The sequence below is a fragment of the Pteropus alecto genome, unplaced genomic scaffold (assembly GCF_000325575.1).
Source record: "Pteropus alecto unplaced genomic scaffold, ASM32557v1 scaffold75, whole genome shotgun sequence".
Classification (NCBI taxonomy): domain Eukaryota; kingdom Metazoa; phylum Chordata; class Mammalia; order Chiroptera; family Pteropodidae; genus Pteropus; species Pteropus alecto.
This window is the reverse complement of record NW_006440638.1, coordinates 1,783,791-1,811,097: the sequence shown is the minus strand read 5'-3', so window position 1 is coordinate 1,811,097 and position 27,307 is coordinate 1,783,791. Positions and strand designations below refer to the sequence as shown.

The 27,307-nt window shown below is 34.8% G+C and overlaps 2 protein-coding genes and 1 long non-coding RNA gene across 9 annotated transcripts in view; 1 reads left to right on the top strand and 2 right to left on the bottom strand.

Annotated features, from left to right (window-relative positions):
* The window catches only part of TRPC1 (transient receptor potential cation channel subfamily C member 1), an 87,864-nt gene extending 74,504 nt beyond the window's left edge, over nt 1–13,360 (bottom strand). Inside the window, exon 1 of one of the 4 annotated variants that reach the window (XM_006917450.3) lies at nt 12,719–13,360. In XM_006917450.3, coding sequence (XP_006917512.1) covers nt 12,719–12,887 — 169 coding nt within the window. In that variant the 5' untranslated portion in view covers nt 12,888–13,360. Of the gene's footprint in view, nt 1–12,055; nt 12,694–12,718 lie in introns of those variants that run through there. The other 3 variants (XM_025050777.1, XM_025050779.1, XM_025050778.1) reach the window with 3 other exon arrangements.
* Nucleotides 13,262–15,758, top strand: LOC112484322. Its single transcript, XR_003047996.1, has 2 exons — nt 13,262–13,587; nt 15,030–15,758. It is a non-coding gene; the product is annotated as an uncharacterized LOC112484322 (long non-coding RNA).
* A 143-nt stretch (nt 15,759–15,901) lies between these two features.
* PLS1 (plastin 1) overlaps nt 15,902–27,307 on the bottom strand; it is a 105,075-nt gene continuing 93,669 nt past the window's right edge. For 3 of the 4 annotated variants that reach the window (XM_025050769.1, XM_006917448.3, XM_025050768.1), the window contains exons 13-16: nt 22,653–22,786; nt 22,093–22,216; nt 17,953–18,077; nt 15,902–17,704 (exon numbers count right to left, since the gene is read on the bottom strand). In XM_025050769.1, the coding sequence (XP_024906537.1) occupies nt 17,569–17,704; nt 17,953–18,077; nt 22,093–22,216; nt 22,653–22,786 (519 nt within the window). In that variant the 3' untranslated portion in view covers nt 15,902–17,568. Of the gene's footprint in view, nt 17,705–17,952; nt 18,078–21,981; nt 22,036–22,092; nt 22,217–22,652; nt 22,787–27,307 lie in introns of all 4 variants that reach the window. The other variant, XM_006917449.3, reaches the window with a different exon arrangement.

Below are 27,307 nucleotides of genomic sequence, written 5' to 3'. Positions count from 1 at the left end.
ACTTCTGGAGATGAAGAACACACTGCAAGAGTTGAAAAATGAAATAGCAAGCTTGGGAAATGAGAGTCGACCAAATGGAGGAAAGGATCAGTGATATCAAAGACAGAAATCTAGAAATACATGAGAAGGAAGAAGAGAGAAACCGAAGAATGAAAAATAATGAAAGAGAAATTCAAGAACTAGCTGATACCATTAGGAGAGGAAACATAAGAATAATGGGCATTATCGAAGGCGAGAAAAAGGAACAGAGATTAGAAAGCATTTTCAGACAAATAGTGGATGAGAATTTCCCAAATCTAAGGAATGAACTGGAGCCTGGAATTCAAAAAGTCAACAGAACACCCAATTACCTCAACCCAAAAGGCCTTCACCTAGACACATTGTATTAAAATTATCAAAAATCAATGGACAAAGACAGAATTTTCAAGGCAGAAAAAAATGGTAACTTATAAAGGTAAACCCAGTAGATTATCCTCGGACTTCTCAGTGTGAACCTTAAATAGTATCAAATATTTAAACTACTAAGTGAAAGGAACTTCCTGCCTAGAATAATGCATCCAGCTAAGCTCTCCTTAGATATGAAGGAGAAATTAAGACTTTTCCAGACATACAAAAATTGAGGGAATTCTCCACTACAAGGCCTGCACTACAGGAAATACTGAAAGGGGTCAGTTCGCCTAAAACAAAATGACAAAAAGAAAAAGAAATAATTAGGAGTAAAGTGACTATCAGGCAAATAGAAGCAGAAGAGTACAACCCTTACTAAGAACAGGGCATTATAAGCTTAAATAACAAGAATAGAATTGTTATAACAAGATAGTAATGAACGTTCAGCATACATAGGAACAAACTGACATAACAATGACTGAAAAGGGGAAGATTCACATATCCAAATTTGCAAATGAAAATGGAGATAAGGCACATGAAGAAGAAAATGGACTGTATATATACAACTGTCTTTTATATAACTATCATTATATTTGGCGTATGGTAACCATATGCCAAAGATTCAGAACAGTTGTATATAACATAAAACAAGAAGGATCAGAGGGAAAACCCGCAAAAGCCAACCAAAACAAACAAACAAAAAAAAACCAGAAGCACAAGGACAAGGAAGGAAGCAATGGAAACACTGAGCTACCAGAAAGCAAAAGGTAAAATGGCTATAAGATCTCATATTTCGATAATCACTCTAAATGTAAATGGATTGAACTCACCAATCAAAAGGCACAGAGTTGCAGATTGGATCAAAAAACAAAACCCAACCATATGCTGCCTCCAGGAGACACATCTCAGCTCCAAAGACAAATACAGATGCAGAGTGAAAGAGTGGAAAATGATATTTCAAGCAAATGGCATTCAGAGAAAAGTGGGAGCAGCGGTACTAACATGACGAAATAGACTTAAAAAAAAAGGTAAAGAAAAATATTGAGAGACACTTCATAATGATAAAGGGAATCATGCACAAAGAAGAAATAACACTTAATATCTATGCTCCCAAAATATAGAGGGCAATTACTAACAGAAATAAAGGGCGAAACAGACCAAAATACTATTGTAGGAAGGAACCTAAATACCCCACTGTCGGATATGGACAGATTATCCAAACAGAAAATCAATAAGGAAATAACATCCTTAAAAGACACATTAGACCAACTGGACATAATTGACATTTACAGAGCCTTCCATCCCAAAACAGCTGTTTATACATTCTTCTCTAGTGCACACGAATCGACCACAAACTGGGATACAGAGATAGCCTCAACAAATATAAGAGGGTTGAAATCATACCAACCAGATTCTCTGATCATAATGTTTTGAAACTAGAGCTAAACTGCAGAAAGAAATCAAAAACAAACACAAATATATGGAGATTGAACAACATGCTACGGAAGAATAACTGGGTCAGAGAAGAAATAAAAAGAGAGATCAAGAGACATAGAAATGAATGATGATAGCACAACATATCAAAACTTTTAGGACACAGCAAAAGTGGTCATAAGAGGAAAGTTCATATCATTACAGGTCTACCTCCAAAAACAAGAACGAGCCCAAATAAACAACCTAATGCTTCATCTTAAAAAATTAGAAAAGGAAGAACAAATGAAGCCTAAAGTCAGCAGAAGGAAAGAAATAATAAAAATTAGAGCAGAAATAAATGAAATTGAAAACAAACAAACAAAAAAAAATAGAAAAAATAAATGCAACAGAGAGAGCTGGTTCTTTGAGGTTAATAAAATTGACAAATCCCTGGCTAGACTTACTAAAGAAAAAAGAGAAAGGACACAAATAAACAAAATCAGAGATGAAAGAGGGGAAATTACAACAGACATCGCAGAAGTACAAAGGATCATACAAGAATACTATGAAAAAGTATATAACACCAAATTTAATAACCTAAAAGAAATGGACCAATACTTAGAAAAATACAATCTTCCTAGACTGAATTAAGATCTGGAAAATCTAAATAGACCGTTCAGCAGTATGAAAATTGAAACAATCATCAAAAACCTGCCAAAAAGTAAAAGTCCAGGAACAGATGGCTTCACCAGTGAATTCTACCAAACATTCAAAGAAGATTTAATTCCTATTCTCCTCAAACTCTTCCAGATAATTGAAGAGGAGACAATACTTCCCACCTCAGTTTATGAGGCCAATATTACTCTGATACCAAAACATGGTAAAGGTAACACACAAAAAAAGAAAACTACAGATCAGTATCTCTGATGAACACAGATGCGAAAATCCTCAATAAGATACTAGCGAACTGAATACAGCAACATATTAAAAAGATTACACACCATGATCAAGTGGGCTTCATCCCAGGGGCAGAGATGGTTCGACATACACAAATCAATTAATGTGATACACCACATAAACAAATTAAAAAAAAAGAATCATATGATCAGATCAATAGATGCAGTAAAAGCCTTTGACAAGATACAGCATTGTTTATGATCAAAACACTTAACAAAATCGGTATAGAAGGAAAGTACCTTAACATAATAAAGACCATCTATTACAAGCTCTCAGCCAACATTACACTTACTACTGAAAAACTACAAACCTTCCCTTTAAGGTCAGGAACAAAGCAAGGCTGTCCACTATTGCCACTGTGATTCAATATAACATTGGAGGTCCTAGCAAGTGCAATCAGACAAGAAAATGGTATAAAAGGCATGCAAATAGGAAATGAAGAAGTCAAACTGTCACTATTTGCAGATGACACGATTTTCTATATAGAAAACCCTAAAGACTGTACAAAGACACTACTAGAAACAATAAGCAAATACAGTAAAGTCTCTGGATACAAAATCAATGTTCAAAAATCCATAGCATTCCTATACTTTAGTAATGAAGCGTCAGAAAAAGAAGTGTAAAAAATAATTCCTTTTGCGATTGCAACAGAAAGAATCAAATACCTAGGGATGAATCTAATGAAACATGTGAAGGGCCTATATAATGAAAACTATAAGACCTTATTAAAAGGAATTGAAGAAGATAGAAAGAAATGGAAAGATATTCCATGTTCTTGGATTAGAAGAATCAACATAGTTAAAATAACCAGATTACCTAAAGCATTATGCAGATTTAATGCAATCCCCATCAAAATCCCATTGGCATTTTTTAAAGAAATAGAACACAAAATCATCAGATTTGTATGGAAGCACAAAGCCAAAGCCATCCTGAGAAAAAAGAATGAGGATGGGGGCATCACATTGCCCAACTTCAAATTATACTACAAAGTGACAGTAATCAAAACAGCATGGTATTGACAGCAAAACACACACACAACTAGTGGAGCAGAATCGAGAGTCCAGAAATAAACCCATATTTATACGGGCCAATAATTTTCAACGCAGAAGCCAAAAACATACAGTGGAGAATGGAAAGCCTCTTCAATAAATGGTGCTGGGATGACTGAAAAACCACCTGCAAAAGATTGAAAGTAGCCTGTTGTCTATCACCACACACCAAAATTAACTCAAAATGAATTAAGGACCTGAATATAAGACCTGAAACAATAAAATGCATAGAAGAAAACATAGGAACTAAAGTCAAGGACCTTAAAATCCTTAAAGAGGATTTTATAAATTTAACCTCAAAAACAAGGCAAGTAAAAGCTAAAATAAATGAATGGGGCTACATCAAACTAAAAAGCTTCTGCTCAGCAAAAGAAATCATCAATAAGGTAAAGAGAGAACCATCCGAATGGGAAAACATATTTGCAAGCAACACCTTTGATATATAATATCCAAAATATACAAAGAACTCATATGACTCAATAACAACAAAAAAATAAATGATCCAATCAAAATATGGGTGGAGGACCTGAACAGACACTTCTCCCTAGAGGACATACAAATATATGAGAAGATAGTCAACATTGCTAGCTATTAGGGAAATGCAAATCAAAACCACAATGCGATACCATCTCGCACCTGTTAGAATAGCCATAATTAATAGGACAAGTAATAAAACAAATGTTGGAGAGGATGCAGAGAAAAGGAACCCTCATACACTGCTGGTGGGACTGAAAATTGGTACAGCCGCTATGGAAAACAGTGTGGAGGTTCCTCAAAAAACTAAGAATTGGTCTACCATATGAGCCAGCAATCCCTCTCCTGGGTATTTACCCCAAAGACTTGAAAACCCATATCCAAAAAGATATTTGCACACTGATGTTCACAGCAGCATTATTCATGGTGGCCAGGACATGGAAGCAACCAAAGTGTCCTATGATAGATGACTGACTAAAGAAGCTGTGGTACATATATATTACTCAGCCATAAGAAGAGATGAAATACTGCCATTTGTGACAACCTGGATAGACCTCGAGATAATCATGCTAAGTGAAATAAGCCAGAAAGAAAAAGTTGAAATCACATGATATCATTTATATGTGAGATATAAACCTAAAAGCAACAAATGAGCATGACAAACAGAGAATCATGGACACGGACAATAGGCGAGTGGTTACCAGAGGAGTATAGACTAGTGGTTACTAGTGGGGTGGTGGATGAAGGAGGAGGGAGACAAGGTAAAAGGGGTCAAATATAGGGTTTAGGGGGAAGGTGAAGTGAGTAAAGGTAGCTGAAGGAAACTGGACTTTGGGTGGTAAACACACTATAGAATATACAGATGTCAAATGATAATGCACACCTGAAAATTTTATAATTGTATTAACCAATGTTACCCCAATAAAAATTAAAAATAAAAATAAAAATAAAAAATCTGAAAAAATGCCTTATGTCAGATGAATATATGTTGTCCATTTTATATTTAAATTGCTTTTAAGAGTAACATATCTTTTGTTTTTAAAATATAACATATAGAAGGAAATTCAACATAATCTGTTTACTTTTTTGGCTAGATGGCTGTTGTTTATTCAATGAAGAAGAAATAATTTTTTTTCAAGAAATCTTTCCAGTATACCAATTCAACAGCAAGTCTTCACAGTCTGCTCTCCAAAAGTCTCTCTCATACTCATCCTCTTGTATCCATGCATACTGGTACTGGCAGTCCAAGCTACCATCACCTCTCTCCTGGGCTCTGCCATAGCTTTCTTACTGATATAGCTGCCTACAATCTAGTTCAGGGGTCAATAAAGTTTTTCTGTAAAGGGCCACAGAGTAAATGTTTTAGGCTTTTCAGGACATAATATCTGTCACATGTACTCAACTCTGCCCTTTGCAGCACAAAAGTGATCAGACTGTATGTACACAAATGAGCTCTAATGTGTTCTAATAGAACTTTATGAGTACTGCATTTCATAGAATTTTCACGTTATAAAATGTTCTTTTTATTTATTTCCAACCATTTGAAATGTCAAAACCATTCTTAGCCTACAGACCTTGCAAAAACAGGCGATTTGTGGATTTGGCCTGTGGGTTATAGTTTGCCCACCACTGTTCTAGCCCAATCCCTTTAATCCACTCTGTACTGGCAGCCAGAGTGATCTTTTTAAAACTCAAATCATATCAAGTTTATAATCCTCAAGATTTTCCATCACACTTAAATGCCAAAATCTTTACTGTGGCTTACTAAGCATTATGGGACCTGGGCCTTGCTACCATTCTGAATTTACCTTGTTCCATTCTCCCACTCATCAACCATGATCTTTCGAGAACAGTGTTTTCCAAACTGCAGGCTGCAACCCTTTAGCAGTCATAAAATCAATGTAGTGAATCTTAATCAACAATTTTAAAAAATAAAATAGTATATAAAATATCAGGGTAATATCATGGAACCTTAGCAACAAATTTACTCTTGCCAATTGTGATAAACCCTTGAGAAATACAGTGGAGAAATGCTACAATATCAATTAAGAACAGATGATTCCATTTTTTCTTCATTGGCATCTTGTTTTATTTTCTGGCATATGATGGTAAATTTCAACATCACTAAAATGAGTGCATTAATGTTTAATTTTATAGTAACCAAATTTCCAGTTTAGTGTGAAGTATGGAAGAATTTATCTGTCAAAAAAAATCTATAAAGCTTCTACAACAGTTTTTGAATGTGGTAACCATAACATTCTAATTGAACTATTACTAAAGACACTTAAAGCAGAAGATTTTATTAGTAAGAGGAAAAAAGAATAAAGAAGTAAAAAAATACAAAGACTTGATCAAATTCAATTGCTGGATCTAGAAATATAAATAGTGACAATACTGATTAAAAAGTTAACTCTACAGCAAACATCAAATTAGTTTGTACCAAATTCTAAAAAGAAAAAAGTTACATGCAAGGCTTTTACAGTGAAAATGATTTAAAATGTAGTTTTACCAAATGTGCGAAACCCAATATTTATCATAGGCCCCAATGTATCTGTAATCATATTGCTGTGAATGAAACCTTCAAAATTAAAGATCCTCAGAAACTGTCCATAGTACTTTGACTATTTTTGAAAAAAGATAATTATTACTATAATTTCATAATTTCTTGGTCATTTGTGACTGTTAATGAAGACTATTAATGATATTATCTGGCAAAAGAGCAAAGATTCACACTGCTGTAGAAAACAGACTCATAGCATAGAAAGTAATGCTGATATATTTAAGTAAATTAGTTAATAAATTAAAAATCAACAGCATATTCTTGAATCTACTAGAATATAATTAGAAGCAATGTTTATTTTATAATTAGAGTCGGATATATGACTTGAGATCTAATTCAGTGATGTTGCAAGTTGTATAAAACTTTATAGCAGATATGTAGTAATAGTTTCATAAAGAATTTACTTAAATTTAATCTCACATAGATTTAAATTATATATATTCACAGAACTGAAAAAGTACACTATTGATCAATATAAACTAAGCTAAAAAATATAAAAGAATTAGTGATGGAGCAACAAATATGACCAGAAAATAAACATGAGTTATTTTTTTTAATTAACATAAGTTTTAATAACAGTGCTGATCACCACTTTTTATGTCACAAAGTATGGCATCCAAAGAAATTCCACTGAATCTCATAACTATATTGATATGGTACTGGAATTCTTTTAGTCCTGATAATTAATTCAGTTAGGCTCTTAAAAATCACTACTTATCACCTCTTAGTGACAGTTTTTGAGCTGCTCATTACATATAGTTAAACTACTAATCCTAGATCTTAAACTTCTTGGGTATCATTAAATTTGATGAAGTCAATTATGAAGAAGTTATTTATAGCACTGGCAGCAGGGAGGAAGAGGAATTATTCTTAGATGGCAATGATCTCAATGCAATAAAATTTAATCTTTCAACACCATTCCCCAAATCTATAATATACAGGGTAAAGAGGTTTGGGTTACATTTTTTTAAATTGCCCAGATAAAAGACTGAGTACTAAGAATATCTCATTTTCCAAATCACAAATAGGCCATTGAAGTTAAATTGAGCATAGTTTCTTCTCTTCAGACAGATTAGGTACAAACATACTTTTTCCCCCTTATTGCTCCTGACAAGAACATAGGAGAGCATCTAAAGGATGGGGATGTGGTCCGTTATTCCTTGATAAAGCATCTTTCCAGAGTCTTAATACAATTAAGAACTTGATAAATCTATTGAGATGATGACTTACAGAAAAGAGAAGCAAATTAAAAATGAAATAAAGAAAACCTGTGGAAACACTACAAAGAAATGCCAGTATTACAGTACAGTGAAGTAGCTAGCTGCTCAATGATTAATCTGTTATAAACCATCCATCAATATTTTAGTGATTCAAGTATTTTTTTGTTAAAATAGCAATGAATGATACACCATGGCAGCACTGGTGATTTGAAGAGCTCTCCTGCACAAAATACTTAAATGCTACGCATAATAACAATTTGTAAAATATTTGTAAGATTTTGTCTACAGTACGCTCCATATCTCTCTTTTCTGCAAAATTTTCTTTCCTTACAGTACATACCTCATTACATTAAGTGTCCCTTGTCAACATAAAACTTCCTAGGACCCAAGAAGTAGTCAATATAAACTACCAAGTACTCTGAACTTTTTCTTCCCACTACCATCCTCTCTCACCCCTTCCAACTTCAAAACCTCTTCTCAAATAGCTAAAAAAAAAAAAAAGTCCAATAAATATATTAAGGTGTTATTAAAACAGCAGCTTAATATTACTTCTCCCAGAAATGTTGCCCACTTTAAAATAGTATGCTTAGCCCACAGATACGCAAAGTTTATGTAAGAATTCAGGCATCAAAGCACCCTACCACATAACGCATTAAATCATGTCACAAAGTGACACAGACTCTAGACTAGATGAGCCCAAGGATAAAGATGAAATTCAGCTCTCTCCATCTGTCCCCTGCCCTCATGTTGAGATTTCAAGAAGGGCCTCCTGACTCATTAATTGCAAATCAAATTTCCTGAAAATGCTCTTCATGGGGATTTGGCAGGGACTGAATCCTGAACGGAATCCTTTTATCATTTCTTTCTTCTACACAAGAACTAATTACTGATTATCAGCAAATTAAGGGGTTTACATAGGTTTAGCTCGTGAATCTATAATAAAAGTTACCATCTACTCAATGGTTACTTTAAAACAGGTGAATTAACATGAACTATGTTTAGTTTAGGTGCTTCCTAAATAAACATATTAACCCTTTCTCCAGCCAGCGAGTTCGAAGTATCATAGGCTTCCACAAATAAAAGTGGCTCATTACACACTAACTTTCAATGAGAGAAGAAAAAGACGTTGGTGGTAAGAATTACTGCTTAATATTTCATAAAACAACATAGCAAGCTCTTGTTTCATTTAAACTCACCTCTGAATTGCTGCATTCGATGTCTAAAAAGACTATGAATATACTTTCTGAGAATTTTACTTGGGGAGGAGTCCAGATTAACTATACATTACTGGCACAGGAACCTTCAAGTCACATTTTCTTCTAAACTTTATACAAAGAAAGGAACCAATGTTGAATATGAGATAATTCTGACCCATTTTCAAAATCAATAACAGCCACTATTAAGTGGCCACTACCTGGATCAGCACTTATCTAGACCTATTGAACTCATTTACATAAAAGTCAGCTACATAAACTATAAAACTATAAAATTGTTCTTTCCTAGTTTTTTTCTTTACTCTTTAATCTGTACACACCTTTTAAGAGCTCACCCATCCACTAACATACACATAACCACCTCATCCCTACAATTTTTGCTTTAGGAATTCTCCCTAAGTGTCGTATATTTTGAACATTTTGTGCGTGGAGAGTAAGACTGCTAAATGAAAAGGATGAAAAAAAGAAGTGTTCTAGAGTAGGGTAGATCTGCTCCGGTGCTGTTAAAGTTTTTTTACTTTTATTGGATAAATAAGAGTAAAACCACAGAAATCAAGGTTATAAAACATTCATAGAGAGCAAGTTTAATCACCAACTAGTAAGTCCAAATATGGATGTCTTTTCTAATGCAAATGATTTTTCATTCATTCAACCAAAACTAGGTCAATATAAAATAGTGCTTGAAGTGCAGGCTCAAGATAGATCCTAGTTCTACTACTTCCTAACTAATGTAACCTTGGGCGAAGTAATTTTTAAATTTTGCTAAGCCTCATTTTCCTCATTTGTAAAGCGGGAATAACAGAAATGGCTCATGAGGTTGTGAGGATTAAATGAAATCATCTATTAAAAGCATATGCACTCTACCCCAAATAGCTGTTTTAATAAATAATTTTCATTTGGTTCGATGAAAGCTCCAATGTAATAGTGGAAGTTATAGCTATTCAGGAAACTTTTCATTTTTTAGATTTGTTTTGGATAATACTAAAAAGGCTTTTTTTTTCTTGTCTTGACTTTTTGTCTTTGCTTTCACTTGTCTTCGTTTTCTTCCCTTTTCTAATAAACTTTCCTTTTGACTCTTAAAAAAAGGTTTAACAATATTAGTGAATACAAACATGAAAAAAAACTGCTATAACTCATATTTATTTTTTCCATGTAATGTCATTTTTCCAAATCTAACCCAAAGATCTCATTTTAACATACCTGAAACAGAAAAAATCTATTTAATGTCTCATTAAAAAATGTTTCAATTTATATGGAAGAAAAAAAATATGCATATTTACTTTCCACCCACCCCAAAAGCCAAATCTCTTCAAGGATCTTAATGTTACAAAATAGGAAACTGACAGACAATACCACTGCTATTTCAAGCGGCACTACTGGATAGGCTGCAAAACTGTCATATATTAAAACTCTCTTTTGCTTGAGATATGTCATGCAATAATCCTAAATATACCCACCATACAAGTACTCATTCCAATCATATTCCATTATGGCATTCCTTTATCCTCAGTTAGACAGGAATATTAAATTCCACTTCTTGACATACTTTGTTTTCTTTAAAATAACCATAGCTCAGTCAGCCGGGCTAGACACAGCAGCCATTTACTCATTCTGGTACAACACAATCTTTTCCCCTCCTCTCTTAGAGAATTTTTGAGGGAAAAGAACTCACACAATCCACTCCGGTAATACTAAATATTTTACATAACCCACAGACAATGATTTTTGTGAGGTTATAGATATATATCCTATTTTTCTTTACATTTCCGAGACTAACGAATGCTTTCATAATATAATTTAGTACTTTTACATAAGAACATAAAAGTGGCTGACAGCAAACACATGTGGACTTCATATGTCAATGTGTTTTCAAAAGTTTGTGTAAATAAAATCCTATTTCAAAAGCGGTAAGAGAGTTTTAAAAGGCTGTCATTTATTGAAAACACTCGCACATACAAACAAAAAATCCTTTGTAGCTAATCTTTTCACAATGTAAGTTGCCCTTTGGGTTTATGTTCTGGAAGTCGGCATGATTCTAAATAGAGTTTTCTTAAGTGAGCATGGCCATTTTAAGGTGTGAAAATTAATAAAGGTAAACTTCATTTGAAATGGTGTCAGGAGACCTGAAAGGGGTGCTCACATGCAGTATCAGGAGAGGTCAAATTACAATTTTTGGTCAATTACAGATTCCAACAGAAAAATCATCAGGATAGAGCCACCAATGGCAGGCCCCAACATAAAAGGTGTACACTGTATCTCCTACAAGATATCAACCACTCCAGCAACTCAGCCAATTTGAAACCTTCCTATGCTGAAACTCTTGATTTTCTCCAGTGAACATTTGTTCAAAACCTCTCACAACTTTCTTTTTCTCCATAAAATAGCTGTCCTCTCCTTTGTTGGGCTTGCCTATGCCTTTTGCTACAGCTTACCTGTCCCGAATTACAATGCTTGCTGTTCCCAAATAAACCCATTTTTGCTGGTAAAAATAACTTATTTCTAAGGTCAACAAAGGTAAGCTGAATAAATTTAGAAAAAGAACATTTTCAGCACTTTTTTATACATAGGAAATAAAAGCAGTCTTAGGGCAATCGATTTCCCAGTCTTTTAATTATATGCAACAATAGAAAGCATGCTTAAGTGAAGAGACTTTATTAAGGCCATAAAAGCGATGGATCTCTAGTTGTTTTATTTTTAAGAAAAACATCATATTCCACAATTTTGCCCAGTAATCATTTCGCACTACTTTTATTTCCCAAAGAGGGCTCAGGAGCGACAAACCTTTCTCTCCAATAGAAAGCACGAACAAAGTTAAAGTTGTTCTGTAAACTCGGAGAAAGTCTGGGACTAACGCAGAATTTCTTCAGTCCTGTCTTTATCTCCATCTGAGATAATGACATATCTAATCCCACTCAACGGTCACTGAACACAAAGGCACTGGGTGGCTGAATCTAAATACAGTAATACAAGTAAGATTTTAAAGAAGGGGGATAAGAAAAAACAGGTGAGAGCCCATAAACACGAGGAACCTTAAACAAGATCATGTAATTTTCTTACTGGTAGGTCCGAAACTGGACAAACCCTTTGGGCTTCCAAAAAGAAAGAACTGAAACCCCAAGACGGAGACCAGATCATTCAAGTGGTCAGTAGCGTAAGTGGGACTAAAACCATAGGACGCTACCTAAACATCGGAGTGAGACGGAGGCCAGAGCCATGGCCCCAAGTGCCGCGTTTAGAGGGTGGCACCCCGACTGGTCCCGCAAGCCAGCTCCGCACTCAAAGTGCAGAGGCGGAGCCGTGCAACCCCGAAAAGGAAGCGGCTGTGGTGGGAAGAGACGCTCCGCGCGTGAGGAAGAGGGAGTGGCACAAGTCGAGGTTAGAGAGAGGATAAAGGGTGTGGAGGGCAGGGGCATCCAGAAGCGGAGAAAGGGGCCTAGCTCTCACCCTTGTCGCACGCCAGCAAGAAAAGCTTCTCATTCAGGGTGTTCTCCTCTTTCACCTCCCGCACATCCTTTAGCGCCATCACCTTGTTCGGCGACGAAGAGGATGGGGAAGAAGGTAGGGAGGAGGAGGCGCCCGAGAGGTAGCTGCTTGGGTACAGGGCCGCCATCATCGCGCCCCATGAAGGGGGCAGGCCAGGAGACGGGGGCGGCGCCCCCACCAGCCCCGACCCCGACCCCAGCCCCGAAGCAGGGCTGGAAAAGGGATGAGTCGTCCCCACGGCTGCCTCAGCGCGCGGCCCGTTGGCCCCAAAGGGCGCTGCCTCCCCTGGGAGCCAGCACTCGCCCTCCACTGACAGCCCCAGATTGGTGGCGGCGCATGCGCGGCCCCGGGGCCAGCGCCCCCTCCCCAGCCGCCTGCGCCCGGGCCGAGCCGGTCCGCGCTCGTCCGGGGACGACAGAGTGGCGCGCGCCAGGGCGGCAGCCGAGCGCGGGGCCGTGCCAGGAGCCACAGGGGCCGCGCAGGGGGCGGCCCGGCCCAGGAGGAAGACGACAGCTCGGTGGCTGAGGAGCTCCGAGAGGCGATTCTGCGCACGTCGGGCTCCGGGGCCGTGGGAACTGCGGCCGAGCTGCCGCCCGAAGAGATGCTAGCGAATCTTCACGTCATCTGCTGCTCCACGAGAGCGACGACACCAGGGCGGGACCTGCTGCGGTGACCGGCTTGAAGGTGGGCCGGGCCAGTTGGGGAGGCGGGGACTTCGAGCGCCCGGTCCCCTGCTCTAGGGAGCCGGCCGCCGCCTGGAAGGATTCCAGCTGCTGAGGAGGGGCGAGCATTCCAGTGCGCTGACTCCACACCCAGATTGCGGGCTTGAGGTAATTTCCTCCCCATCTCCCGCTGCACAGAAGTAAATATGCAGCGGTATGGTTAATTGAGCCCCTAACGGGTTTCTTGACTCCTCTTGTGGAGTTGTCAAATTCTATCATGTTACTGCGTTCTCTGCCTAAAGCAGAGAGGGCCCTCGCCACGCCTCCAGGCGTGTTTGTGTGCTTGTGTTGCACTAGCTACCCTAATTTCTAAAGACTTTTTTTTTTTTAACAACTCGTTTGTGACATAAAATTGTCATAACGTTCTTGTTGTCATATATTTACTCGCATGTAATGCAGGACATGTAACCACTGGATAAGCACATTTTTAGGACCTACTCTACATCATAGTCCTTCCCGTGGTTTCTTGTTCATCTTAACATTTCTAAATCTGATTTTTAAGACGAGTGCTATTTAGGCAAAAGCCTAACTGAAGCACAGTAAGTGCTACTTCGTTGAATAATTTATTTTTTAAATCAAGCTTCTATTTAAAGCATATTCTTGTACCTCTAAAATATGGAGTGTGGGGGGGGGGGCGGGAACCTGGGAATTATGTCTCTTGAATAATTCTTACTGCTTCCTCCAACCAACCATAAAAATCAAAATTGTGCCCTCAAAGCTTTGGATTTTTAAAGCAATACATACATTTACTTGAAAGTATTTTATATTTGAGGGAAGTATGTCCTGTTCAGGTTAATTTGTCCCATCCCTGTCCCTGACAACACCAATTCCCACATTTCCCAAATATGCCTTTCTTGATATTTGACATCTTCTTTAGGTATTCTCTAAGAGAACTTACTAGACACGTTGCCTACCTTTGTAAACATTTTCCTGTTTACCTCAAAATAGTTATCTATTGAATCACTTTAGCTTTTTTTTTTATCTCTAGTAGATCATAAATCTTGCCCATTCTGTAATGTGAATTATAGTTTGTATATTTGGTGGAATGTCAAAATTGCTCATTGTAAATTTGTGACCAGTGAACACAGTGGTACATATTTGGGTTTATGTGTGTGCTTATACACTCTTTGTAGTACAGTAAAATTTTTACTCAGTAGCAGAACCACTCTAACCATGATCCATTGAAAAGTTCTAGAGCATGTGAGGGTAAAAATTCAGATGGCTCAGAATTATAGATACCACTTTAAAGTCTATTCAAGCTTCTGTGTTTAGGTGATTGATTATCCATAGTACTTCCACAGGGGCTGGATTAATTTCTTGGGTTCAGTAGAATTCCAACCTACTTTGGTAGATAATCCTAAAAGGCATTCCAAAGTATTAATTAGAGGGCTCTTCTTCCTTCAAAGTAAGTCAGTGTTGCAAGTGCAACCTGTTCCTTAGATGTCTTTTTGAATCATCTCAGATGCAGAGTATTGTCTCTTGCCTCTCTGGTAATTTTTATCTAGCATAAAGTGGGGCTATTTTAATACCCTACATTATCTATTTTGCAGCTATAATATGGAGACCAGTGATAAAGTTATGATGAGCAATGGTACGCAAGATTCAGAAGCAGCACATTACGCAAAACAACTCACCAAACCACAGATACAAAAGAGAAGAGCCACCATAACTCCAGTTGGAGAGAAAATCCAGGTTAAGATCTAGTCCTTTAAGTAGAATAGATTCTCTCTACATCTCCCTCACTATTCTTAGGCCACATTTGCCTATTTCTTTTCCTAAAATGCCTACTAGACTCTTCTTGCCTCAGAGTTTTTTTACTTATTTCCTCTGCTGAACACTTATTACCTAGCTCCTCCTTATCATTCATATCTCAGTCCAAATATCACATCCTTAGAGAGACCTTCCCTGACCATCTTAAAATCTTCGCCCCAGTTCCCAAGTCAATCTCTACCACATTACCTTGTTTTATTTCTCCTGCTGTATTTATCACTATCTAAAATTTTCATGTGTTTATCGTCTGTCTCTATCTACTAGGATATAAGATTTATGAGGTCAGGAAACTGTCTATATTTTTCTTGGCTGAATCTCTAGTGTCTGGTGTCATATCTGGATCATAATAGTCAAATCTATGTTATCGAATTAATCGATTTACTCCAATTATTTTAGCACAAACTAAATTTGTAGTAATCATGCAGTTGGCCTTTACTAAAATTCTTCATGTTAAAAGACCACAGAACCACCTTCACTTCCCAAAAAATAATAAAAAAATTTTGTTTTAATAATTAGTTTAGGAATTAGTTTTATTAATTATTAATTAGGAAGTTAATTTTACTATTTTACTTTCTTTTTCTGGAAAATAAGCTTATAATAATTTTCAAGGTTGTATACTTTTCTTTAAATGAAATAAATACTGACACATTTGTACATACATAGAATTTTTATTAAATATACTTTGTGAGAAAAAAATCCACTCTAAAGTGCTAAATTTCACGTAAATCCGATAACTTAGTAAATATAATGGTGGAAAAAATCAAAAGAGGAAACATGATTTAAATAATCTCACAGAAGAGCAAGAACATAATCTCATGTAAGAAAACAATCTTCAAAATATAAAAGGAAAGGAAATCTCTTGTAGAAGAATATATTTCATAGTTCTACCTATTGATGATTTCAGTTAAAAAATTCTGTTCTAAACACATGAGCAGTCTCATTCTTACCAACATGTATATTTAATCAAATATACATGGCAGGAAAGTTAGACTACTCATTCACACTGACAAAGTGACAACAGTTTTGTTGTACAGCAGTATTGTTCCCTGGCAGTAACTGGAAAATGGAGGAAATAGATTTCTGAATTCAACTGTTAGCAGAAGAATCGGTCTACTGCTAAAAATTCAGACAAAAATAGGTCTCAGGCTTAGCTATTCCCAGATAACACAAGTATTAACCAAACATTGCCAACTTGTAGGAGGCTGTGGATAAAACATGTAAAAATACTCTATGTTGAATATTAGTTCTGTGTTACTTTCTACTAAGCATATTCAGTAGGCATGTTCTTAATTATTTAGGGCTTCAGTATAGATCAAAATTAGCATCTTTAATGTGAAGCTAACATTATAGTGTCAATGTGTTTTGAGATCCTCTAGCTAATATTTGGCTATAAGTATTTAGAAGTCAGTGAAAATATAACTATATGCACATCCAAAATGAATATTTCTAAAAGAAATTTTCATGTACTAGATATCTACAAAATGAAAAGTACACACAGTAGGGGGTACAATAAATACTTAATGGTTGGCTGACTGACCAATTATACATACCATTTAAGAAAACGTGGGTAATTTAGGTGTAAAATATACATACACACATATATATTTCTCTAATAACATCCTACCAACATATATATGCTGCCTGTTATAGTTAAAGGTGTATTACCAAACGAGCATTTGTAAAGTATCAGTGCAGTTAAAATTAAGTTTTAAGTAAAAAGCTCGGGCTTCTTATATAAGGGAATGAACTTTAGGGTTTATTTAGGAGTTAGTTTTCCTATATAAAAAAAAAATATAGGAAGTTAATGGAACAATACTTGTCACTTAAAATTTTTAGACAATATAGAAATTTACAGAAAAGTTAAAGTTTTAGACCACGTCACATAGTTGGAGGGAAAAAACAAAAGGATTAAACTGGATTATGACTTTGAATACATTTATAATCAAAATTAACACACACACAAATCAAAACACATTTCACAGCAGGACCTGCAGAAAATTTTTATATTGATCTTTTTTGAACTATGGAAAAAAATGAATTAATCTTGTTTTAATAAGACTTTCAGGAAATGAAAATAATTTAATCATGAATTATCAGCTTGATGAACACATTATCAGTATCTACTAGTAAATTAATTGTGTTATCTGAAAAGGTCAACAAATTCTAACTAGTGTGAACAATATATTGAAATCATTAATGAATTATACAACTATTTTGAGCATACAAATAATCTCTGGTTTTATAGCCACTGCATTTCAGAATTCTGTAAACTGTGAGGCATTCAATGTGTTTAATGTGGCAGAAAATCATATTAAATGTTTATTTTATTCTGTTCAGTCCTTTTCCCATTAAGCATGCAAACACCGTCATAACCATCTTTGGTTTCACTTCTACGAGGTCATCAGGTAAGGCATATATCCGAGCACCGATCTTTCGAGCAACTGAAATGGCATATCTTGAAAAGACAAGAAAAATATCTAGGTATTTGTTATCTACTGTGTTTTCACTTAATATATTTAACAAAAGAATGAAATATTTTGATAAGATTTAACTTTACAAAAAGGTTAAATCTGTGTCTTTAAATAATATTCTCCATACAAGTTGTACTTAAAATTATGAATTTTAAAGATATAGTAACCTTACCTGTAATGATTTAAGAAATTAAAGAGCCACTATATTCTAATATAAACAATAAAGCCTTACTTAGCATTGTTCAGCTTGTCCTCATCAGAGAAGTCTTCTCTCTTGACCATTTCTGGACGAACTGCATTTGGTGCAATGGCATCTATTAAATCTAGGACAGGTAAACTAGTGCTAATAGATTTGTCCTAGAAAATAAAGAACAGATGAACATTCATAAATATCTTTTAATTTTCATAAATAACAGATCAGAATGTCATAATGACATAACTGAAAGCAATTTATAAATTTTCTTTACAATTAGCATTCAGCTTTTCTGCAACAGGCACATATCACATAACATGTAAAACATACTCTTCCTTCAGTTTACAGAGCTAACAGTGTAGAGGTCACTATACTTGTCATTATACTTGAGGTTTGTGGATGTGACATTTCTTAAAGTATGCTAACTACGGTATTCATTCTGTAAAAAATAACTTTTGAAAAGGAATAGAAGATGAATTTTAAATTAATATTTTTGCAAATCCTAGTAATAATGCATTTTTAGACCATGGATTCCTAAGCCTTCACTTAATATTTTTCAGAAAAAAATGAAAATAATAATGGAAAGGAACTAATATTTATACAGGCATTATTCTTGTTGCTTTATATGTTCAGCTTGTTTAATTCTCTAAGAGCCTGGTATTAAATTATAATCTCTCTTTTAAAGATGAATGGAAAGTTCATAGAGCTCAAATGACTTGTTCACACAACCAGTAAGTATGGAATCACTATTTGACACATGGCTGTCCCACTCTAATGCCCAAGATTCCATTTTTAAAGTTACCTCTAAGGCAAACTAAAAATGGACAGAAAATTTCTAGTGGATAGAGCATTGCAGTTGAAGTCAGAAATCCTGATCTGAATTGATTTTACCACTTACCCGTACATAACAAATTCTCTGTTCTATCTCTCAGCTTGAATGGTGGCCACTGTTGCTTGCCTACCCAGAATCCACTTATTTCTACTACTTTCTCCATCCTATCAGAACTCACATTTTTGCTCTGTAGCCATCCCCTCCCTCAAATGGACATGTGCTTTAAGGAAAGCTGACCCCTTCCACAGCTCCAGGGGTGATCCTGAATTAGTCTAGGCCATGTATTATGAGGTGGGATGATCAACTTATTCTTTTTATGTATAAAGCATGCAGTGCATAAAAAATATACAGTAATATCTGTGGCATTAATATTTCACAAGGGATAGGTATTTAGGAAGAAAATGTCTATAAAGACTCCTTAGATGAATAATAATGAACACCATATACAAGAATAAACTCAGAATGAATTAAAGACTTAAATATAAGACCTGAAACCATAAAACTCCTACAAGAAAACACAGGCAGTAAATTCTCTGACAATGCTCTTAGTCATATGTTTTCTGAAAAATCTTCTTAGGCAAAGGAAATAAAAGAAAAAATAAACAATTAGGACTACATCAATCGAAAAGGTTTTTCACAGCAAAGGAAACCATCAGCAAAATGAAAAGACAACCTACTGAATGGGAGAAGATACTCACCAATGATATATCCGATAAGGGGTTAATATCCAAAATTATAAAGAATTCAACTCACCCTCCCAAACAAAACAAAATACAAGTCCAATTAAAAACTGGGCAGAGAAGCTGGACAGACATTTCTTCAAAGGGGACACAGAGATGGCCAACAGACATGAAAAGATGCTCAATGTCACTAATCATCAGAGAAATACAAATTAAAACTACAATGAGATATCACCTACACCTATCAGAATGGCTATCATCAATAAATCAAAAAACAAGCATTGGCAAGGATGTAGAGAGAAGGGAAACCTTGTGCACTGTCAATGGGATTGCAAATTGGTACAGCCACTATCAAAAAAAGTATGGAGATTCCTCAAAAAATTAAAAATAGAACTCCCTTATGACCCAGCAATTCCACTTTTGGGTATTTATCCCAAGAAAAACACCAATTTTAAAACATATATGCACCCCTATGTTTACTGCAGCACTATTTACAATAGCCAAGATATGGAGGCAACCTAAGTGCCCATTAATAGACAACTGGATAAAGAAGAAGTGGTGCATATATACAATGGAATATTACTTGGCCATAAAAAAATAAAATATTACCATTTGCAACAACGTGGATGGACCTAGAGTATATTATGCTAAGTGACATAAGTCAGACAGAGAAAGACAAATACCATATGATCTCACCAATAGGTAGAATCTAAAGAACAAAATAAACAAAACAGAAATAGACTCATAGATACAGAGAACTAATGATTTCCAGGTGGGAGGGGTGTTGGGGAACTAGGTAAAAAAGGTGAAGGGATTAAGAACAAACTGGTAGGTAGTTACAAAATAGTCATGGGGATGTGAAGCACAGTATAGGGAATATAGTCAATAATATTGCAATAACTGTGGTGCCAGGTGGGTACTAGACTAATCGGGGAGGGGGGATCACTTTGTAAATTACATAAATGTCTAACACTATGCTGTGCACTTGAAACTAATATAAAATAATATTGAATGTCAACTCTAATTAAAAAATAAAAATTAAAAATCTAGGAAGAAAATAATGGACCCCTTCTAGCTTGTTACCCTCTTGTTCTCCACCAGTTCAAATCCCTTCTCCATGTATGATGCACAAATCAAATCCAACTTTCTCCATCCATTCTCCACTGACCATTCAGTTGGGAATGATCAAATAGATTTGATCATTAGTTGTGTTAATTATTTGGATTTTATCATTTGCTCCGTAGTAATGTTACCTTTTCAGTAATACAAATTTTGTCTTTCAAATAAATGATGAACACTCTGAGGGCCAGTTTAATTTCTTATATTCTATGTCCTTTTCTTTACCTAGAAATGTTACTTATTAGAAAGAGCTCAATATTTATTAATTTGTTTCTAAATATATTTTATTTATATGCATGCTTTTTTCATAAATTAAGGTACAAATGCATATGATTTCAGTGTAACAATTTTAATAACTGTCGATTAGAGAATTTTATATGTTCCCTTTCCTGTTTTACATTTTTAAGTTGTGCTTTAGGTCTAAAATTTGTAAAGACAAATCATGGACTGAAATTCCCTTTTTTCTAATAAGCAACATTAAATATTCAATGTCATTAGTTCCTTCCAATATGGAAAATAAAAAAACACAATTGAACTAATAATCAGGCAACATCTCTGCCAACATCCAGCTGTCCTGTTAAAACCACTCTGGGGCTCGGTTTTTGGTAAAAATGAGAAGATTGAATTGATTAATTTCTGACATTTCTTCTGCTTTACAATGTTAAACATACAGAGCAAAGGCAAAGAAGAGAAAAAAGATAGGTAGATAACTCTTAGGAGAACTCAGAGTTTCATCTGTTTGCACTCTTCACTAAAAAACACAAATAACTGATTTTTCACTTATAATAAAATCACAAACACAAGGCTCACTGGGTAGAAGCAGACATGCTTATTTTATCTAACATCAGCTTTCATGCAAAAGCGAAACAATGGAAAGGCATAAAAATTAGTGGGTACGTATGTGCAAATTACACTTTGAGTGTTTTATGAATCATCCACAAATGCTCGGAAGTGAGTGTTAAGTGCCATTATGAAGCCATATGACAAGATTTTTTTTTTCTTCCTACCAGTTTTTCTCAATTTCCACTTGAATCAGTTTGGCTGGCTCTGTTATGCCTTGGAAATGATGTCAGTACGATTCTGAGACTGCTGCTAGGGAGCACAAAACATTATAGGTCCTATACAAACAATGACTTTTTATCTTCCTTTTTCATTTGACAGTTGGGTTTTTTGGCTCTATTCTATTTAAGACTAGATTGTATCAGTCTGAAAATATTAACCTGCATTTATAATCAATAGGGCAACCAATCAAAAATATAAGAATTCGAACTATATTTCTGGTTTACACATGCCAAATAATTGGTATGTTTCTGAGATATAACATTAATATAATTCTGAACCTGAACCAATGTAATTTCCAATAAAAATTTCTTCCTAAATTTAGTTTCTTACCAAAAAAAAAAAAAAAAAAAAAAAAATTAAGTAGTTTTTGATTACCTTGAAGCTGGATATAGAAGTATTTTTGTGTGCACTTTTAAGAGTCTGATTGACCCATTTAATAATAATTTCATCATAAAAAAAAAAAAAAATTCAGTAGTTTTTGATTACCTTGAAGCTGGATATAGAAGTATTTTTGTGTGCACTTTTAAGAGTCTGATTGACCCATTTAATAATAATTTCATCATTTACTTTTTCACCTTCTCCAAGATCTGATAATACATTCAATGTGTACCTGTAACAGAAAAGATGTGTGTTTGAGATTGAAAGGGGTGAAATTGGCTCTCACATCATTTATATAAATATTTAGATAAATAAGAAATATTTCAGTTCTAATAAATATTTCTAATTTTAGTCTGATACTTGAACTTAATTACATTCCAAAGTTACAAAACTCGGTAATCAGAAACAAAAACTACTATGGTGTTTTTAAAAAATTAAAGCAACTCCTTACAAAGCAGTTTTTAAGAGACATTAAACAAGTGATTCTTTCTATAGACTAACCCACTTTTAAATAATTTACAAAGTATATTAACAGTAAATCATTTAAAAATTATATTTTGCATTGTATATTTCTTCTGTTTGTTATTCTTCAAAAAGAGCTAAAATTTTAGTTGAAATGATTTGTTGAAGGAAATTGACAGTGTTGCTATAAACATATCAGCCTTTACCTTCTCATCAGCTGCCATACCAATGCCAGAGTAAGTGTTGAATTTCCTTCATTTAGGTCCTGCCCAGCAATGCCAACCAAGGAGAATTTGGCCTTATTCTTCCCAAGTTCTACTGCATAGTTACAGTTTTCAATCTATAGATAATAAGTAAAAGTTTTTGTATAAGAACAAATTTTTTAAAATATATCTTTTGAATATGCCGGCCTAGTTCAGTCCTCTAAAAGATAACCATAATGGCACCTTAAATTTATATGACAGAATTTCATTTCATAACTCAGTGAAATTAAGGAATTATTCCAATTTTATAGTTGCCGATATCAAAAGCACTGAGGGATTAACCTAGATAAACCACCGGCTAGAAAGTTTTAAGAATCTCTTACCCTAAAAGTCTTGACTGTCCAAGAATATACAGATTAGTGGTAAACCTGTGACTAAAACTCTAGGTTTTTTGCATTCTGTTAGTAGAGGTAATACATATTGTTTTGTCTAAAGTTAAAATTAAGGAATAGAGAAGAAATTGTTTCATTAACCTTTAATATTTTTAATCTAGATCTTACTCATTCTCTGAAATTCTGCTTTTAGCCCACTTTAAACAGAAGCTTAACCTTAACTGTACTAGCTGATAGTGACCTATCCCTTGTTTGAACTTATATCCCAATAATGCTTATTTTGTAATGTTTATACACCATCTTCTACTTATATTTAGTATTCTTTTGCCAATCATAGAATAAGCTCCTTTTAAAGGGAAAAAACTATAATATGTGCAAATCTATACCATACTCACCCCACCCCAGCCTCGGACCCAGCACAGTACCTGCCTACAGTAAGAATCTGATGACTGAACAAACACCAAGTAAATTATTTACCTACATATATATTACACTAAAATTGTAAGCTCTCATAATCTTGTAATGTCACCAGTAGTATAAAGTACTTAGTAAATCTTTAGAATAAACATTTAGTTATGGTCATGGTGGCACAATTTACAATAGCCAAGATATGGAAGCAACCTAAATGCCCATCAACAGATGATTGGATGAAGAGGTTATGGTTCATATATACAATGGAATACTACTCAGCCATTAAAATAATGAAATCCTTCCATTTGCAACGATATGGATGAACCTAGAAGTTATGCTGAGTGAATTAAGTCAGAGAAAGATAAATACCTAAGATTTCACTTATATATGGACTCTAAGGAACAAAAAGAACAAACTAATCAAAAACACTCACAAATACAGAGGACAATCTGGTGACATACAGAGGGAGGTTGGGGGGCTGTAAGAATGGGGTGAAGAGATAAAGATGTACAAATTAGTAGTTGATAGATGGTCACAGGGATGGGGAGCATAGCATAGGGAATGCAATTAGCATTAATGTAATGGCTAGGTGGAAAGCCAGAGGAGAGAAACAGCAATTAGGGGCATCATTTTATAAACTATATAAATGTCTAACCAATATACTATATACTTGAAACTAATAATAAAATTAAAAACAGTATAACTGGTTCTTCCTGATTTTCTTTCCCAAGTTAATGAGGCCTCTTTACAAACCAATTCAACCTAAGATACACAAATACATTTTTTCGAATAAAAAAAATATTTCCAGAAAAGTTGAGAATGGACCATACGATAACAGAATTTGCACAAATAAATGGGCTTGTTTTTTTTTTCTTTTCACAATTTAAATGGCCTCATTTCTTTATTCCATACCTTAGGACAGCTTTATTTCCCACCTCGACAGAAGGTCAAACCTTGTCCTGTAAATAAATAACATCCCAAACTGCAAATCTACATGGAGACCGAGTTTTCTCACAGGGCAGGGCACCCAGGGACCCGCTCTGGCTTCCAAAGGCCTCCAGGTAGCTGCCATGCAATGAGGCTGCAGGAGAGGTATGAGGCAAGGATGCCACTGTCTTGAATGTGACCCTTTTCCTGAGCTTCCATCCCCTTCTGCTATTCACTGTCTTCCAAACAGGCCAAGGATAGTTTCCTTCTTCCTGGCAGGGCATATGCAGTTAACCACTTCTGAGAAAAACCTTCCTGCAGCAGGTTGTCTATACAATGAGTGATGGGAAGCCATGATTTTGTATCTCTTTAGCTCTCAGCATTCACTGCCTCACTCAGCTGATTTACTGAGTTAATGACGCACTTATGATTTCCTCAGGAAGACTTGGATTCGGGTCCTTGAGCAGCTAAGCTGTAAGAGTGGCTGGACCCAGCTGGGGTAGCTATGCCCACAACGAAACTGCATTGTACATGATTTGTGGGAATGAAGTAGACTTTCAGAATCTGCGGAAACCAAGCCCCAAACAGACTTTGCTAGTTCTAGCTTGGGAAACATCAAGATTTTAGCACCTTGGGTGTTTGGCCTGATCCTATCTGTATTGTTCGTTAAAAAAGAGAATCGAAATTCCCAAAAGTCAGTTTATTACAAATAAAAATGCAAGAAGATCTTTCAAACCTGCTGTAACAACTGCATGGTTCCCTTAATAAGTTAAATAAAATCTTTGATATGTATTCATTTTTTAAATACAAGGAAATAAATAATATTCCAGTATTCTTTTTCCCAGTAGTCATAATACATTATAAATTTAGTCTGCATAATAGAAATATATGCTATGGAAATGCACAGAATTGAAAAATGGGATAGATTTTTAATTTACAGGAAATAGCACCAGAGCTCTGATTATGTAACAGTGTGACTAGAGAGAGAAGAGCCAGCATATTCTCCACGAATACCCATTTCATTGGGAGAATTTTCTAGCAAATTGTAATAATCATTTATGTATAATGTATAAAATGTGTTTCAGTGAAAGGCCATCTGTTTTATAGTTTGTCCAAAATTCCTGAGGGGAATAATGGTGCAAAAGGAGCTCAGAGTTGTTAGTCTAGAGCCTAAGATATTGATATGACCAACAATAAAAGGAAAATGAAATGGATACTAGCTGTAAGGAAAAAGATATTTTGGCAACATTTAATTCCAAATTTGGCAAAACACTTCTAAGATCTGGAAAGGCATCAAACTAGAGAGAAAAAAAAATAAGAAATTAGGTTGCTAGAGGTCAGCCATGTTTACAGTAATAGTTAATACTCTAAAAATGGATCTGCTCCCTGAGGATATAAGTATAGAAAGCTAGGAGCATTAGGCCAAGAACTGAGCCCTGGAATTCCTAGAATTGTCAGGCTAAAAGACAAAGACCCTGTGAAAGGTAAGAATGAACACAAAGAAGCAAGAAAAGATTGTAGTGAGCAGTCTCACAGAGTTAATGGAAGAAATGATTACCAAGATTTCAAATGCTTTGGACAAAAGTGAAGCTTAGATCATTTGGAAAATGAGAAAAATTATCTCATGGGATACAGGGTTCCAAGTGAAAAGAAACACTGAAGAAATAAGAAAGAAATACCATTAAGTGGTGCAGTTTTATGAACTTTACAAATGAAGCAAAGTGATGTCTGTTGATGAATACTCAAAGTCCATAAAATAAATCCCTGTGATACTGTGTCATGAAAATACGGCTTTATTTTTTAAACATCTTGAATTCATTTCAGGCCTTATGTTTAATTCTATAAACAGCTAGTATTTGTTAAAAGGAAGTACTCTACATATGATTCATTTGTAACATCTTATAGAATTAACATAAAAAATCCCAGGTATAATGACTAGTTCAATTTCTGTTTTCCTGTTACATTTTGAATCTGAAATTTTTATTTAAAAAACAAAGTTTTCTGAATTCTACTTCCATGGTTAGAATTGTAGGCAAATCAATTAAAATTTAAAATGTAGGCAAGTCCAATCACTAGAAATCCTGAAAAATAAGAATATAAATCTCTTATAATTATACTACTCATTTAACTAATTTTGATATTTAATGTATTTTCTTTTTGTCTTCAAATTTTTTAAAAATAATAGTCTATAAATACATATTCGTTCTAGAGATCTAAAGAAGTCCTTTTTAAATGCATGCCTGTGTCTGTGTATTTTAAACAAAATAGATTCATATGAATATATGCCATTTTGCATCCTGCTCATTTCCAGGTCACTATTAGTAAAACACTAAAAATGCTATTTGTTAATAGTACATTTTACTTCATGTTATGGATGTATCCTAATTTATTAACCTGTTATGGAACAACTAAATTGTTTTGTTGTTGTTGTTGTTGTTCTGTAAACATTGCTATGATGATTATTTTGGCACACAAGTCTGATTATTTCATCAGGATAGATAATAAGCACAATTCTTAAGTCAAAGGACTTTTTAAAGATTATTGATATGTATTAGCAAACACAATCTAAAAATGTTATACAAATGAACACTTACTCTAACATTAGATGCAGAGCAATCCATTTTTTTTTAAGTTGCATTTCTTTATTGTGGATGAAAAGTTTTTCACATGTGTATTATCTGTCATTTTTTTTCTGTGAATGGTTCACTCATATTGTTCGATGTCCCATTTTGCTATTATAATTTTAGTAATAGCAATCAAGTTTTAAAAATTGATTTGTATGAACTATTCATATATTAAGGATATTAACCATTTGTCATATTTGCTGCAAATATGTTTCCAAGTTCTTGTTTTTATAGTTTGCTTTTTAATTTTGCTTATGGTAATTTTTTTGCATACAGAAGTTTTAAACTTATGTGTAATCTACTA